Here is a 16714-nt window from a genome sequence, read left to right as displayed (position 1 = left end):
ATTATAACTGTGTTATTTCATATAAAACCGTAAACTCTACACTACATTTTTTTTGTAAGAGCTGAAGACGAAGAGCTGTTTCTAATAAGAGGAGGGGTTTCATATGCAAATGAAACACACCTGAAAATGTTACTCCCAGTACTTGCGGAAGCTCACTGCTCAAACATACAGCTGTCGCCTCGGCCCCAGACTCTTCTGCTGACAATACCTTAAAAAGAAGATTTACCCAACAGGTAGGCATAATATATTTATTTATAAGTTAAGAAGCGAATGTATTCTTATCTATGATGTGTTTGTTAATTGAGAAGCATTAATTCCTGATAGTTTCCTGATACAGTCACCTTTCAGTGCATCTGATGTTGCTATTAATTATTTACCTTTGTCATCAAGCATCTCTGTAAGGGTAGGTATCCTGGGTGTATATGCACAAAAAAAGTATATAATGCCTTCATTTTTATATATATTATCATTTGCTTTATTTATTTTGTTTATTTTGTCCATTTATTAATGCATTATTCTAATTTACAATCTGATCTGCTGTAGCCCAGTGGTATTAAAAAATACATCAGTATCTCTATAAACATTATATAATGCTTTGCAATCATGATATCTCTGTATTAACCAATAAAATGCATTTTATATAAATTACGTCAGCAGGGTAACTTTTACCTTTTTAACTTTAACCTTGTACTATTGTCTACTCCTGACATTGAATGACATACAATGGCAAGTCTTAGAGGACCTGTAAGTGTGAGAGAGACCCCGCCCTTTCTGATTCTTCTTTTTTTCCAGTGGGGGTGGAAATATTTGCCTGAGGCATTACCGGGAGAGCAGTTCAACTGTCAAAGCATTAGAACTATTTTGAGATGTAGAAAAAGTGTTCTAGACATATAGAAAGGAACTGCCTTTTTTCTTTCTGATGGAAGCTGATGATAATGTATTTCATGGGAAACAAAGTACATCACCCTTCCTCTATTTCAGTGGTTCCCAATTCCAGTCCTCGTGACCCACTGCTCTGCACATTTTGTATGTCTCCCTTATTTAACACACCTGAACCAGATCATCAGCTCATTAGGAGAGACTCCATGAACTGAACTGAGTGTGTCAGATAAGAGAGACCTTCAAAATGTGCAGAGCAGTGGGTCACGAGGACTGGAATTGGGAACCACTGCTCTATTTAATTTATTAACATTAGACCATGTGGAACACAAGTAGGCAAAATATGGCTATTGTATATAATTATTATAATAGTTGTTTTTTTTCAACAGCACCATGGTGTATCACCCTGAATTTGAGAAAGCAGGAAAGCAGACAGGCCTCCAGGTATGGAGGATTGAAAACATGGATTTGGTGCCTGTCCCTCAGAGTCTTCATGGTGGCTTCTACACAGGTGATACCTACCTCATCCTCAATACCATAAAACAAAAGTCTGGGAGTCTACAATATGACGTTCACTTCTGGATAGGTAATTCTGTGGTTGACGTAAATCTAAGTTGTCCACTGTGACCACTTTTATTGAAAACTTGTTTATGAACATTGTTAAATGGTATCTCCAGGTGATGCATGCACAACGGATGAGAGTGGGGCTGCTGCTATCTTCACCATCCAAATGGATGATTTCCTTGGAGGAAAACCCATCCAGTACAGAGAGGTCCAGGGATATGAGTCAAAAACCTTTGTAGGCTACTTTAAATCAGGCCTTAAGTACATGGTAGGTAGAGTTAATCAATTTAAAATGCTTTGATGCACAAAATGTATTTGGATACTTGGTTCATAACAAAACCACAGATGTCATTTTACTTATCAAACTATTTTTTATTTCTTCAGCAAGGTGGAGTTGCCTCTGGATTCAAACACATAGCTTCTGGTGCAGTGAATGTGAAGCGAGTTCTCCATGTGAGTGGCAGACGTGTAATCCGGGCCATTGAAGTACCTGTGAGTTGGGACAGCTTCAACCAGGGTGATTGTTTCATCCTAGACTTTGGACAGGTGAAATATGATATGAATTAGTGTTCTGCTTCTTTTCTCTTTTGCATTTTATCATAATGTATTCCATGTATTCATGCTATTTCTCTTATACTTGCATCAGGAGATATACCAGTGGTGTGGGTCCAAGTGTAACCAGTTTGAAAGACTGAAGGCCACCAATGTTTCCAAAGATATTCGTGATAATGAGCGTTGTGGGCGAGCAAAACTTTTTGTATGTGAAGAAGGATCAGAGAGTGAGAAGATACTAGCGGTTAGTATAATACAAGGAGTATGTTTCCTTCACTCATTTTTGATATAGGTTAGTGCCTTAAGGCTGGAATACGCTACACAACTTATAAAATCTGAACAGCTCTTAAAACACTAGTCAGAACTGACCATCATACACTGATTGACTGAGGATCACACTACTAGACATTCAAGTCGTTCCGAGTACAACAAACTCAAATAAAAACGTGCCTCAATTGTTCAAGTCACAGGACTAAGGAAAACCATATGCATTCTAAAATCGACTAAAAAAATGTAACTAAATTAAACTAAACTTGCTGACTTCCTCAACTGGCGTTGACTCTTCCAGTCTACAAATTGGGGGGAAAAGTCATGTAGTGTATTGCAGCCTTTAGTATTCAGTATTTTGTTCTGAATAAGAGTGCTGTACAATATTTGATCAGATTCTTGGACCAAAGCCTGATCTTCCTGATGCGCAGTCTGAAGATACGAAGACTGACGCGTCCAACAGGAAGTCAGCCAAATTGTACAAGGTACAGTAAGCTATACTTTAGCTTTTCCCTGAGAAATTATCTTGAAAAATCCACAAAATGGTTAATTCTTGTGGTCATTATTGCTCAGGTGTCAAATGCCAGTGGGACTATGTCTGTCACTTTGGTGGCTGAAGAGAACCCTTTTTCCCAAAGTGAACTGCAGTCCACTGACTGCTTTATCTTGGACCATGGTTCCAATGGCAAGATATTTGTTTGGAAAGGTCGGCTTAGCAGATCATTCAAATTTATTCACAATTTACATATTGGGACATGCCTAAATGTAAATCTTAACCTTTATTTCTTTAATAAAACAGGTAAAGAGGCTAATAAAGAAGAACGGAGTGCAGGTATGAAAGCTGCTGAGGACTTCTTAAGTAAGATGGGCTATCCTAAACACACTGAGGTCCAGATCATCCCTGAGAATGGAGAGACTCCTCTTTTCAAACAGTTCTTTAAGTTCTGGAGTGATCCAGAGCAGACAAAGGGTATGGGACAAGCCTATGTGCCCAACAGAATTGCCAAGATCAAGAAAGTGCCCTTTGATGCATCATCTTTGCACAAATCAGAGGCAATGGCTGCTCAGCATGGAATGGTAGATGACGGGAAGGGGGAGATAAAGGTAAACGTCTTCTGTAGTTATGTAACAGATTGCAATTATCAAGTGATTTTTAAGTAGACAAATGAATGGACAATTTGTTTTGTTTCATTGCTTTGGAAAGATCTGGCGCATTGAGGGATCAGACAAGGTTCCAGTTGACTCATCCATTCATGGGCAGTTCTTTGGAGGAGATAGTTACATCATCCTGTACACCTACAGGCATGGGGGACGTCAGGGGCAGATTATATATATATGGTAAGAGCTACAGACCTACTTCTGGATTCCATTCAGTCCTTTATGAATCCTGAACCTGGAAAATAAACACTGAATGCCTAAGGAGCTGGTCTTAAGCCAAGGGCTTTGTCTGCTCATGTTACACAAGAACACTCGGGTAACAGAACACAATGGTCTTTGAGTATTATCTCTTAGCCCCACCAGGCTGGGCCTCTGTTCGTCAATAGGATGAGTCATCACTGCAGAGGTTCATTACATTTTGTTTATGTCCACAGGCAGGGGGAAGAGTCCAGTCAAGATGAAAAAGGAACTTCTGCCATTCTAGCTGCCCAACTAGATGCAGAGCTTGGTGGAAGTGCTGTGCAGGTGACAATTGCTTGGTGCATTTAATGATTACAATATTCATCTTCTACATGTAGTCTAATAAATTCTAGTCCAGAGTTGTCCAAACATGCTCTTTGAGGGCTAATGTCCTGCAGCGTTTAGCTCCAGACTGCCCCAACACACTTGTCTGAAGGTTTCTAGCAATCCTGACCTTGATTTGCAGGTTGGCGTGCTTAATTAGGATTGGAGCGGAATTGTTTGACACATAGACCATCAAAACAAATCAGTAACACCAGCTTGAATGTGCATGTTTATTAAGGTGCGAGTAATTCAAGGCAAAGAACCCCTTCACCTCATGAGTATCTTTGGTGGGCAACCAATGGTGGTGCACAAGGGTGGGACTTCACGAGAGGGTGGCCAATCGCAAGCTCCTGAAGTCCGCCTTTTCCAAGTGCGTGCCAACATTGCTGGGCACACAAGAGCTGTTGAGGTGAGTCATGAGTGAAAGTGTGTTTTAGCTGTACCATTGTATGATTAGTTTTTGTCTGTTCTTCATTTGAAAATGTATGCAAAATTGGTTCTCCTTGGACAAATGTTGTTCACTTTGCCTGAAACAGGTTGACGCTGTGGCCTCCAGCCTCAACTCCAACGATGCCTTTGTTTTGGTGACTCCTTCGGGCTCTACGCTGTGGCTGGGTCAGGGTATAAGTGATGCAGAAAAGAATGGAGCCAAAAAGCTTGGCAGCATTTTAGGAGTGGACCTTTCAGAGATATCAGAAGGAGCAGAGGGAGGTGGGTGTACAGTCATTTGTAGAGGAGTGTTTTAATGTATTTATTTGACATTGCATTAAAAATATAAGAATCCTTCTAGAACAAATATTGTTAATTTCTACATAGATGACTTCTGGAGCACTCTTGGAGGAAAAGCAGAGTATCGCACCTCTGAAAGGCTCAAGAACAAAATGGACACCCATCCTCCTAAGCTGTTTGCATGCTCTAACAAGACAGGACTATTCCTTGTGAGTTTCCATGTTGCCAAGAATGTAAACATGATTGTAGTATTTAAGATGGAGTTCCAGAAAAGTCAATGCTCCTCATTGTTCTTAAATTGATCCAAAGAGATGTGGTTTAGTTTAATTATAGTCCACTGAAATCCATCGATACATTATCCAAGCCGCTTTATCCACTGTGACTGCAGGGTCACAGGGATGCTGGAGCCTTGATCACTGAAATGCCTGCTTTTATAGTTCACAATTTTTGTTTGTTCTGTACCAATCTAGATTGAAGAGGTGCCAGGAGAGATGACCCAGGAGGACTTGGCTCCAGATGATATCATGATCCTGGACACCTGGGATCAGGTAAACCTGTATATATGTGACACTTGCAATAAAATACACTCTAAAGAAAATGAAATCTAATGCCTTCCATGCTTGAAATCATTATCTCCTAGGTCTTTGTTTGGATTGGAAATGAAGCTAATGAAGATGAAAAAAGTGAAACTTTGTCTTCAGGTGAGAAAACCCCCATGTTCTGCAACGTTGTAGCTGCTTTTATTTGCTAATGCTTTACCTTCATCCTCATCTTTTCCTACTTTAGCGGTCAAATACATTGAATCGGATCCTGCCAATAGGGACAAGAGAACTCCCATCGTTACAGTGAAGCAGGGCTTTGAACCTCCGACATTCACAGGCTGGTTCCTGGGTTGGAACCATGATTTCTGGAGCTCTGACCCACTGCAACGGGCCATGACTGGTTTGAAAATGTAATCTAATGGCTTGTCGGGACAGTGAGACAGGGTTGTTTGTGTTCTTTTGATCTAATGTAAAATGCAAATGCTTCAAGCTGCCTATAAACACTTCATACTACCTAACATTTCTCAACTGAGATAGACCGAACATTGTTTACCTTACTCATCCTTGTTTTACCTCCTTGTGGGAAAGATAAAAACGTCCTTGTCCAGAAGACATTTAAAGGCATTATACAAATTCTGTTTATTCAATGCTTGATCAAAAATAAATGTATGAACAGAAGAATAAAGAACTATCAAACATCTTAAACATATACTTTTTCTTTACAGTGGTGTAGTATTTAGCGTGTTGGTTTAAAGCAGGGTTCACCAATCTTGGTCCTGGAGGGCCGCTGTCCTGCAGAGTTTAGCTCCAACCCCAATTAAACACACCTGAACCAGCTAATCAAGGTCTCACTAGGCATACTAGAAATTTCAAACAGGTGTGTTGGAGCTGGTTGGAGCTAAACTCTGCAGGGACAGCGGCCCTCCAGGACCGAGATTGGTGAACCCTGGTTTAAAGGAATAATTTTTAAAGTCTAATTATCCGTACAAGTGATCATAGTTCAAGTGTTGTCCTCTTTCTGGCCACTCTCTTCATCACTGTCACAGCAATCATCCTCATTAATGTCCTGAAAAATGTCAGATATAAGAAAGCTCTGCTTCTGCTCAACCTTCAGCTCATTGTCATCAAGGTCTTCACAATCTTTCTCCAGGGCTGGCAAGATTTTCTCATAGAGGAAGTCAACAATGTCTGGAAAAAACATAATAGACATGCAATACATTAAAATAAATTTAGTAGGAAATTCATACTCTAGTCACTACATAAGCTAACATGTGATGGTTTTTTTACATGAAAAAAAAAAGGTTTTACTGCACACCGACATATTCTCGAGTCTCTGACCAAGAGTCAAGTCTTGAAACTTTACATTAAAGCAAACCAAGTAAATTGTTTACAAGGCTATGCTGAGTGTCAACTATTTTTAGGAAGCCATCTTTGGTGTACACTATGGAAAACAGAAAAATGTGCTGAAGTTACAATTACTATCTAAGGTAAAAAGCTAAATTCAGCAATAATGTGGAATATATGAAAGCACTTACCTCCAAAACACTTGGCCTTCCAATCTGGCACATAGCAAACTTTAAGCTGGTGCCACTTTGCTTGCACATGTGCTGGAGGAACATCCCTATGAGACAAGAGAGGACAAAGATGTGACACCAAGCTTGTTTACAACTGCAGAATCATCATCATGCTTGAACAAGCAGGTGCATTATTCCATTTACTTGATGGGAACCTGAATAATGTAACCTGTGTAATTGACCTCAGATGCCATTTACCCAACTTAATTAAATCCTTAGGGACATTATTTCTTTATTCTGGATCTAGCAATCTCACCTTAGTTATCTCTGATTGTTTTAAATGCTTCCAATGTTCAAACACCAACGTTTCAATTAATCTGGGGTTTCATTGAATTGGTTCTCATATCATAGTTATACCACACTACATACATAAATTGTAAAATAAATAAAAGTCAAATTAAGACCTTGTAATGATTCATGTTTTTTCACAAAAAAAATATACATATATATATTACACTGTTAAATCTATAATTACGATCCTTTAGGTTTGTTAAATTAAGTTATCACTGATCTTATATTACAAAGCTGTCCTTTGTGTCCACTGCATCAGTTATTTACAGGTTGTGGTATTAGGATACATTCACATGTCAGAATTACCATAATTATTCATTTCCAACTAGAAAAACATTTCAAGTCACATCATGTCAAAACAGTAAAAATGGTAGTGGCCTGGAGGTAGCAACTTCTACACATTTAATGAGCCAACTTGGTGGGACCATTATTACATAGTTAACTAATGTGGTGTTAAAGACTTCTGCATTGGTTTCTATGGCAATGAAGTTCAGTTGGTAGGTATACGCCAAAAATAACAACCACTGCAACATAAAGGGCTTTGCAATACAGATGTTGTCTTATTTACAACATGACAATGTTCAGTCGCCACGCTGGACAACTGCGTCTTTTGAGCCAGCGGCAGAAAGGTGGCTGGTATGAATGACTTTATTCCGTACGGTTGTCTCCACTGGTCTAAAAACATGTCTTCGTTATATTCTCATTTTCTGCACGTCTGGCACTTTGCAACAACACAACCTTGTTTCTTCAGTGACTTTCAGCATGTTTCCAATAACAACGTCTGACGTTTACGTTTTACGTGGCATGAGAAAGTCACAAACCACACGTAAAGAGATCATAAAGAGATCGTAAAACTAATCCATATGAATTGAGCGGTTTAGTCTAAATTTCCTGACGAGACACGATCGTTTTATGTGATGAACATAAAAATTGAACATATTTAATTTTAGGCTTTTATTCACATATAAACTATGATCAGCAAACATAAACAGAAGCTCAACCAAGCATACTTGCTTGACGCACACAAAAAAACTCACGTTTACCGTGACTAATGTGTGTTAATGAATGTATATATGTGAATAAAAGCTTAAAGCTACAATATGCAAGAATTTTTTGCCGCTAGAGGGCGCTACATTCCAAACAACAACAACGGCGTAGCTTGATGACGATGTGAAGGAGCGTGGAATGATGGGAACTGTCGTTTTAAACTCCACCGTGGATGTTAATCAGTCAGATGGGAATCGAAAAATCATCAAGTTCTTTTTTTATAATGACATGCTTTTTGTGGCGAGGAGGACGTGGTTCAGCGCGGTCTGTAATGGGAGAGAGAAGAGACGAGCAAGTAGGTCAAGTGCAAATGACGAACACCTGTGTCTTATTGCAGTGATCGGCGGAGAGACCGCTTATAAGCCGCGCGCTGGAACGAGAGAGAGACTGAAGAGAAAATTGGACGCAGAGAAAGAAAACCGGTGGATCCGAGCTCTCATTTTTTAACTGTTTTGTGCCGTCGCGGTTGCCACGGTGAATGCGCGTTGTGAGCGACTTTTGTTTGTTTTGTTTTATTTTAATAAAGTACGAGTCCCAGTCACGCCGACCCCTGTCTTCTTCCTTCCTGACTCTTGAACCTCATCACACTTTTATTTCATTAAAATGAATTAACCGCAAGAAAAGTAAGGTTTAATACTACATTGGTTATCATAGATGTTACTGTATGTCGAATTCATTGTTGTGATAACGCGGCGCAGTTTTACGTGTTCTAAACAATTGTTGTAAAAGTACATTTGAACATACCCACATCATTTGCCAAAATACTGATTAATCTTTATGTATAACACATGCTATATTTATTTACATGGCCATAAACACCAGACGTGATAAACAATGTCAATAAACTAAACACAAATCTAAAGCAATAATACTTCCCTTACATAAACATAACTATTACCGAATGCTACATTTGGAAAATGTAAAATTAAGCATGCTTTGTCGACAGAACCAGCTGCAATCGGTAAAGAATAATTGTGTTCCATAACGACAGCAAGAAACAAGCTAACGTTTGTTGCTTGATAGACGCTACAACTACAACTTCCGCATTTGTCCAGGACTCCACGCAGTACGAGCGGAAACCGAGGGTAACGCGGATATGACGCAACTGACTGGCGACTCCCAGCTCACCCCTGCTCTAACGCCCCGTTTCCTTGGTTAAAATCGCAATTTTCTCACGATTTAAAAATAGTTGGAAACATTTGGGATATTGTAAGTAATCAACTTAACAAAATATATAACACTGGCCTTGAGATTATGGGATATTTTAATGCAAAATTCTTGCATATTGTACCTTTAAATTAAATCTATTCATCAAATAAAGCGATTGTGTCTCTTCAGAAAATGTGAATTGACTAAAACACTCAATTCATATGGATTAGTTTTCAAATCTTTTTATGAACTTTTTGAAGCGTCAAAGTGGTAGTTATGTAGACTGTCAATGGAGGGACAGAAATCTCATTCTTCATTTGTGTTCCGAAGATGAATAAAAGTCTTACGGGTTTGAAACAACATGAGGGTGAGTAATGACAGAATTTTCATTTTTGGGTGAACTAACCCTTTAATATTCTGAATAAAGTCAAACATTAATAGTGTTGGAATCCAAAATATGAAATGCCATTGATCACTATTTACTGAGTAATCCAGTATTTTGTGGAGGATTTGGAGCAGAATTACAGGTGAAGGGTTCGATTCCGGAATCCACTGTTGCTTCAATGTCTAATGAGTGATTATAATTAAGGTATTAATCAATAATCAATGTCTATCCTTCTACATATTAAATTATTTTAATGACTTCTTCAAGCTTATGAGTTTACTTGTAGAATTATATTCAATGTGCTCTCTTCCATGTTAAAACATAGATTTACTCTTCTAGTTGACCAAGACAGCCGAGGTCACTGGGGTCATTTCAGCCTGTCTACTTGACCACTACTTAAAGCATTTATTTTACTTTTCATCTTCAATCACTAGAGAATAATGACGAATATTGTCTGAACCTCTCAATGAGAGAAAGAACATGTTAGTATGTTTTGGGAAAGTTTCCTGTTTAGAGCAAGAGCTTGACCAACTCCAACCTTGAAGAAGCTGTGTATTTTGTGTGTGAGCGCTAGTATTCTTTGTTACATATCAGTATTGGTTAGGTGAACAACTGGCACCCTGGGGAGACGGAATTACTTGTTTTTCTCGACAAGCTGGCGCCTTGAAACGACTTGAAGTTCTGTGACTTTGGAGGGTCACTTCGTGCCTAAACGATTGAGATATGCTTCAGCTTATCAGTCCATGTGTGGATATTTTTTGTTTATTTCTTAGCCAATCAGATTAATTCAACCTGAAGTAATGACGTAGATGAGTGACTTGTGTAAGGTATAATTGCTGTGTAAATGTAAATGTACGGCATGGTGCCTATGAACTTTTGAGTGTTGAAGCTGACTTCTGCTGATGAAACTGCAACTATTCTTCACTAACATTTTCTTCAATTGACTTAACCTCTGACTCCGGGTCATCATTCATCATATCTGATTCTTGGGTCTTTAACTGTAAATTCCCCTACATAGGTGTCACCCACATTTGGTTTTCGACCATTGAAAATGGGTCAAGTTTAACAATAGGCACATAGAGCCACATTGAGATCTAAATATATCTGGGGCTTTAAATATATATGGCCTTAAAAAATAAACACAACAAAAGAAAAGTTTTTTGAGAACCAAAATCTAAAAGGATATTGAGATATCTTTAATAGGGTACATTTTGAGTTACAGGCATGCCAACTTGCAGAAAAAAAAAAACATGAAAAGTGCTTCTCCCCATTTTTTAACTGTCACCTTTGTATTTAATGCAACAAGGACTGCTAAAGACAACATCATTTACTAATAGACCAATTTTTCTATGTGTACAAATATATTTTTTTCTAAAGTCATTTCCACCCCCCTGTAATTTGGCTTTAAATTTTAGATGAAAATGGTCATTTTGACCTTCCTTTACAAAATAGTGGATTACTCAGTAAATATTTATCCATGGTAGAACAAAATGTAATATTTGAGCCAGGGACCTCTGATTGACTTGACACGAAATGGCCCTATTGTGGTTATGCTCACGTTACATTACAGTTCTTTATCATCACGAAAGTACTGTGCGTGCACACCCAGTGCAAACAGAAAGCCGTCTGAGACAATTCGTGCTGTTTCTTTTGCATCTCATTGCACTTAAACTGTCAAATACAAAAAAATATAAATATATCAAATATATCTATGCCTCTCTTGAAGTGACAGAAACTTAACAAACCTGCTGCTGCATTATTGTTAATCAAACCCCAAAAGAAAATGAAAAATCATTTTTTACTCTTGGAATAAGAATCAATGTATATTTCATTCATACAGTAGGAACTATGGAGTGTTTTATTTTTACAATTGCTTATTCAATCTCTTACTTGAAATGCATACTGTATTTCTTACTTCAAAATACATACTGTACCTGATTTTTTTCCTTTTCTTTTTTTTAAACCGCTTTACTTACCGCTTTAAATTTGCTTTACTGATCGTCTTTGTTTTTATTGGTGATAAATAAAATTATGAATCGCAAAATAAGATTTTGGTCATATTGCCCAACCCTTACTTTTGCCTCAATGGTCTGGCATTCTTTTTTATTTATGTTTTGTTACCTTGTAGGGTTCTATTTTTTAAATAGGGGAATTAGGCGGTACTGCTAAGTAACTAACAATTAGTCTTGCAAACCAATATGAAAAATAACCGTGATAAGATCATGATCCTGCCTGAAAAAACATTTGTTATATATTTTTGCCATTTCACCCACCCCAACTGCAAATAATCCTCACCCGAATACAGCCGTGAGATCATCCCAGTCGACATCCGTAACATCCTCCACTTGCGTTTGATACATTCTGTGTAAATAATGATTTTTTTTTTGTTTTTGTAAAAGCAAGGTAAAGAAAAACAGGATAACAAAAGCTAAGCAAGCATGCAAAAACAAGATCTCTTACGCTTTAATGAGTCTGATTTTGGCCTCCTGAGCTTTCCTTCCCCTACATAAAGTCCCTGAGGACATCCGTACAGCGAGTATGTTCAACCTTAGGCGTGAAGGGGAAAATTCAACAATGTTGATTATACAAATAGAGAATAGCTTAAAATGAACCACCATTTAATATAAAAGTGTTTTAAATGCCTCTCTCACCATTTCTCTCTGCATTTGCTCCAACATCGAGTTTTAACCTTCAGTGCAATATTGAACCAAGGCAATTTTTGGTAGAGCATTTCTCTACTGACTCGTTTTGGTGTTGTGTTATTTGGCGACTCAGATTTCAGCACTGTTACAATATGGTCTCGCACAGCCCTCAAAAGTCTCTGCTCCTCCTTTACGGACCACAGTCCACTTTTTTTAGCTGTGTGATGAGATGATATACAAAATGACCAACAGTCACTAAACCTGAAATGTACATATTTGGACATTTTTAAAAGACTTACCAGAACTAATTTGGGAAAACCGTTTCTCAAGAGAAAAAGAACTTCGTCCAGTCAGCTCAGAAATCTTTCGCCAGTTACTGCCATGTAATGTATGATACTTGAGCAATGCTTTGATTTCTTCTTTTGTAAACCTTTAAAGAAAAGGGGAAAAAAAGCACGGAGGTTTGTAACAAAACTAAATTAAAAGGCATAGCAGATCAATTTTTTCAAACCAAATAAATGACTTTCAAAATTATACTTTAATTTACCTTCCCTTATAGTTTCTACCATCAAAAACTTTCGTTCCACGGGTAAAAACATCATGACAAGACCTGGGAATTCCATCCGCTGTTCAAATTTGATTTGGAAAAAAAGATAAACAAATTCTTTAAGTAACAAAAATTGTACATTTTCATTATAGTTTCTTATAATGTTCAATATGTACTTAAATATGACAAGTTTATGGGACTCCAACCAAACACAAAAATTCTCTCATCATTTACTCATCCTCAAGCCGTGCCAGATGTATAGGGGTAGGCAATATACCAGTAGACACGATTTACCGGTAGAAATTTGTCAACCAGTAGAGATTTTGGACTATCGTCTCTATCGCGGTTACGCTCATGTGATATTGCCGTGCTGTGCCACCACAAAAGCTTATCATTTGAATGCCTTGCAGTTTAAAAACAAGTGATATTAAACCATTAAATGCGCAATAAGTAGTGAAAGAGGACTAATTTCAGTAAATGCGTACACTATCTGACAGACTGTTTCTGAGCGCACACAGCTGAAATGCGCGCACATAAAGCATCTCGGTTCCCTGAGAGGAGGGAACGGCTAGACCATCCCATTTAACAACTCCTGGTCCGACCTTCATGGACTTTGAAGACGTGGCCTTTGAAGTCGGAGTCCTTCGAAGGATGTAGCCTTTATATATCTTCTTTATTTAACATGCCTGATTCAGATCATCAGGGCATTTGAAAAGAGCTACATGAACTGAACTAAGTAAAAGAGTGACACAAAATGTGCAGAGAGGTGGGTTGACCGGGTTCAGATTCGATTTATGTGTCCCATGGCACTCTTTCCGGAGTATCTGCTTTGGTTTCTATGGCAAGGACGTTGTGTTGGTAGGCATACACCAAACATTTTTGAAATGTTGTCTTATAATATGCCAATACGAAGCCGCAGCGCTGGACGTCTAATGGCCAGTGGCAGAAACGTAGGAGGCTGATATGCACGCCTTTATCCCAAGCTGCTGTCTCTGCTGGTCTCAAAATTCAAGAGGTTTGCAGACCAGGCCAATTAGCAGTGACTGGTGGACTCATATGGTACCCAGATTTGAATAGGGTGAAATTTGAATAGGATTTCAAGCCACATACGGAAACGGATTTGCCTTCACACTTGCTAAACATGATGAGATTCTAAACGGATATGCACATAAATTGTAATTTGACTGTCAGTCAGAAAAAAGCTTTGATTGTGTGTCTACAAACAAGGATGATAACCATGAAACTTTCAAAAACAAAATCAACATCTAAATTACAGAAAAGTAGGTAAAACCAATGTGATTGAGACTCACCAATCCTTTCAAAAAACCTGTAGACCTTTTTCAACTTTGTCAATTCCCATTTCTCTTCTGGAAACATTTTTGGATGAAAGAGCTTGGTAGCATCTTTCACTCCTGTGAGAGCGATAAAATCTTCAACATTCTGTCTTAACCTTTCATTTTCTGCATTAGAGAATCTTCCATGTCTCAACATGATGCCTGCAGACATAAGAGTGAAAGGCAAAAATCTATTACTTTAACATAGACAGTATTGTAATAAAATAGTATATATATATATATATATATATATATATATACATACACACACACAGATATAAATAATAATGAAAGCATAATTACAAGCATGCTTAAGATTGACTAATCAAAAAAACGATGCATCATTGATATAATCAGCCTACCTTGCTTTTTGAATTCCTTGAACCTTGGCAGGTCATACACGATCATTTTATTGATTTCAGATGGGTCTCTGGATTCTATTTTAGGACAAAATTCTTTCAGTTCATTCAGGAGATTTGGATCAACTAGTGGTTCTTCCGAACGGTTTTTCTTTTTTCTGCGCTTTAAAGTACCAGTTAGTACGGCAGGTGAGTCACTTTCCTGATAGCTTATGTATGGGACTTCCTGAGGTTCTGTCGTCATGACAGACTGTTCTTCTTGTGCCATGTGATCACAGGTTATCTCGGTTACATTTGCTCGCTTTTTCTTTGCTTTAGCAGACTTCTCTGCAGTTGAACCCTGCAGTTCTTGTGATCCTGCTGTGGGTATTTTCATGTCCTTTACTTGATGCAGGCTTGTGACACCACCATCCATCATTGAAGCCTCCTCAAAGATGACAACCTCGCCTCCTTCATTCAATTTTCTTTTTTTCTTTTTACCTGTATGTGTCTGCAGACTTATATTCTCCAATTGTCCAGTGTCTGATTTCTTGTGCTTTTCATTGTGCTTCTCAGTCTGCATCTTTGAGCTTTCAGTGAGTTCATGCAAGTTCCTGGTTTTCTTTCTCTTCTTCCTCACCTTTTCCTCATTAAAGCGGCCCATTATGTTATTACGCAAATCTGACTGCATTTCATCCAATCTTTAAAAAGCAAAAAACATCATGAGGCAGAAAACAGAATAACGTGTTTTTCAAAAATACAACTTGACTCTCTGACAGTCTTGCACGTGTATCGCGCGTCATCCGCACATCCGATTTAAAAAAAAAAAATCACATTAAAAGCAATATTACAGGATGAAAGTGAAAATATGTTTAGCAATATATAGGTATAAAGCAAAATTATTCGTTGCCTAGAAAACTTTTGGTGCAATGTTTTCCACGCGGACTCTTCCTCCTTTACTTCTTTATCGCAAATTATAAAGTGCATTCAGTAACATTGAAGGGTATAGTGCCACCTTTCAGACAGGAGAGTCATTACACGAGAGCCATTACAAACATTAGCTTCCCAAATGTATGCTAGCACCATACTGTCTATGGCTAGCACACATCAGCTGAATAGCACCTAGGCTGTCCATAACACTATTCTTACTATATCTGCCTTTTAAAGATATAACAAATGTAAGTATACAGGATATGTTATTCAGAATTCATCCAGTATCTGCTTAGTTCTAGCTCAATGTTGCCAATATGTGTGTATTATATTATAAATATTATAATATATAGAGTGGTTAAAACATGTGTCATGTGTGACAGTGTCACACTACAATAAAAATGTAATAAGCAATACAATAGCTATTAGTAATACACATATGCATATTCAATTAAAAAGAAGCACTCTTTGATAAAACTATAGCAGTTCGTTTTCAAATCATATTTCCCCCACTCACTACAGAATAATTGTAAAAATGTAAAGTTTTTTCATAATTATAGTATATAAAATATCCATTTAACTATTACCCATTTAATAATTTATTAGTTTGTCAGAGTTTAGACATATTCTTTTATTGTAGCTAATATGTAACCTTGGCATCACTTTGTCTACTTTTTCAGACAGCAATTAATTTTAGAGAGTTGTTTTTGTATTCTTAAAGTATAAAAGGCAAAAGAAACAGAAAAGAGACTAAGAACCAGATATACAAACTAGTTATTGGTAAAACAAAAAATAAAATTCAATAAAACAACATTTTGACACAAAACTAATTTTAAAAATCAAAATAAACTCTATTTATTTATTATTCAGAGTAGATATTTTTACATATCCCCCCATGTACTTATTTATAAGACTTCCCTTTTGACCACCACCATTTGTGAATGTAATATTTATTTGTTTAGAATACACCCTGAGGCAACAAACCAATATTTGTGTATAATGTTGGAATATACCAATATTTTATGATAGATATATTATCAGGGACCCCTAAGCTCCCAAAAAATTATTTTGTTTCCCCCCAATTTTTTGTTTTGTTTTGATTTTGGTTAATATTTGTTTAGAATACATTACGGTTTCCAAGGTCTCGTAGTTAAAGAGTAAAACATGATTTTGTAAACAAACACCTCATATATAAACGTAATAAACAAAATCTTTACTTTTT

The 16714-nt window shown here is 37.4% G+C and overlaps 2 protein-coding genes across 4 annotated transcripts; one reads left to right on the top strand and one right to left on the bottom strand.

The window, feature by feature from the left end:
- Positions 1-127: 127 nt before the first annotated feature.
- gsnb (gelsolin b) lies at positions 128-5957 on the top strand. The gene is made up of 16 exons (XM_084412855.1): positions 128-233; positions 1269-1465; positions 1557-1711; positions 1828-1989; positions 2090-2239; positions 2658-2747; positions 2836-2968; positions 3062-3366; positions 3467-3600; positions 3855-3945; positions 4223-4393; positions 4521-4695; positions 4801-4922; positions 5184-5261; positions 5354-5414; positions 5500-5957. The coding sequence occupies exons 2-16, from the start codon at positions 1273-1275 to the stop codon at positions 5667-5669; spliced, it is 2190 nt and encodes a 729-aa protein (XP_084268981.1). The 5' UTR covers positions 128-233; positions 1269-1272; the 3' UTR covers positions 5670-5957.
- Positions 5870-15545, bottom strand: ttf1.6 (transcription termination factor 1, tandem duplicate 6). 3 transcript variants are annotated; one of them, XR_014627865.1, is made up of 10 exons: positions 14587-15545; positions 14201-14386; positions 12891-12969; positions 12643-12773; positions 12353-12560; positions 12162-12248; positions 11997-12062; positions 6791-6876; positions 6201-6443; positions 5870-6031 (listed from the first exon to the last, which is right to left on the bottom strand). XR_014627865.1 is itself a non-coding variant. In XM_084412861.1 (10 exons), exons 1-9 carry the CDS (start codon positions 15251-15253, stop codon positions 6256-6258), a joined length of 1698 nt encoding a protein of 565 aa, XP_084268987.1. In that variant the 5' UTR covers positions 15254-15545; the 3' UTR covers positions 5870-6010; positions 6213-6255. The 3 variants fall into 3 exon arrangements, 2 of the variants coding, with proteins under 2 accessions (XP_084268987.1, XP_084268986.1); XM_084412861.1 differs by having other exon boundaries at positions 5870-6010; positions 6213-6443; XM_084412860.1 differs by having other exon boundaries at positions 5870-6443.
- Between the last annotated feature and the right edge of the window lie 1169 nt (positions 15546-16714).

Source organism: Rutilus rutilus (genome assembly GCF_951802725.1).
Source record: "Rutilus rutilus genome assembly, chromosome: 7".
NCBI classification, from domain to species: domain Eukaryota; kingdom Metazoa; phylum Chordata; class Actinopteri; order Cypriniformes; family Leuciscidae; genus Rutilus; species Rutilus rutilus.
This window is presented reverse-complemented; position numbering and strand designations above follow the sequence as displayed.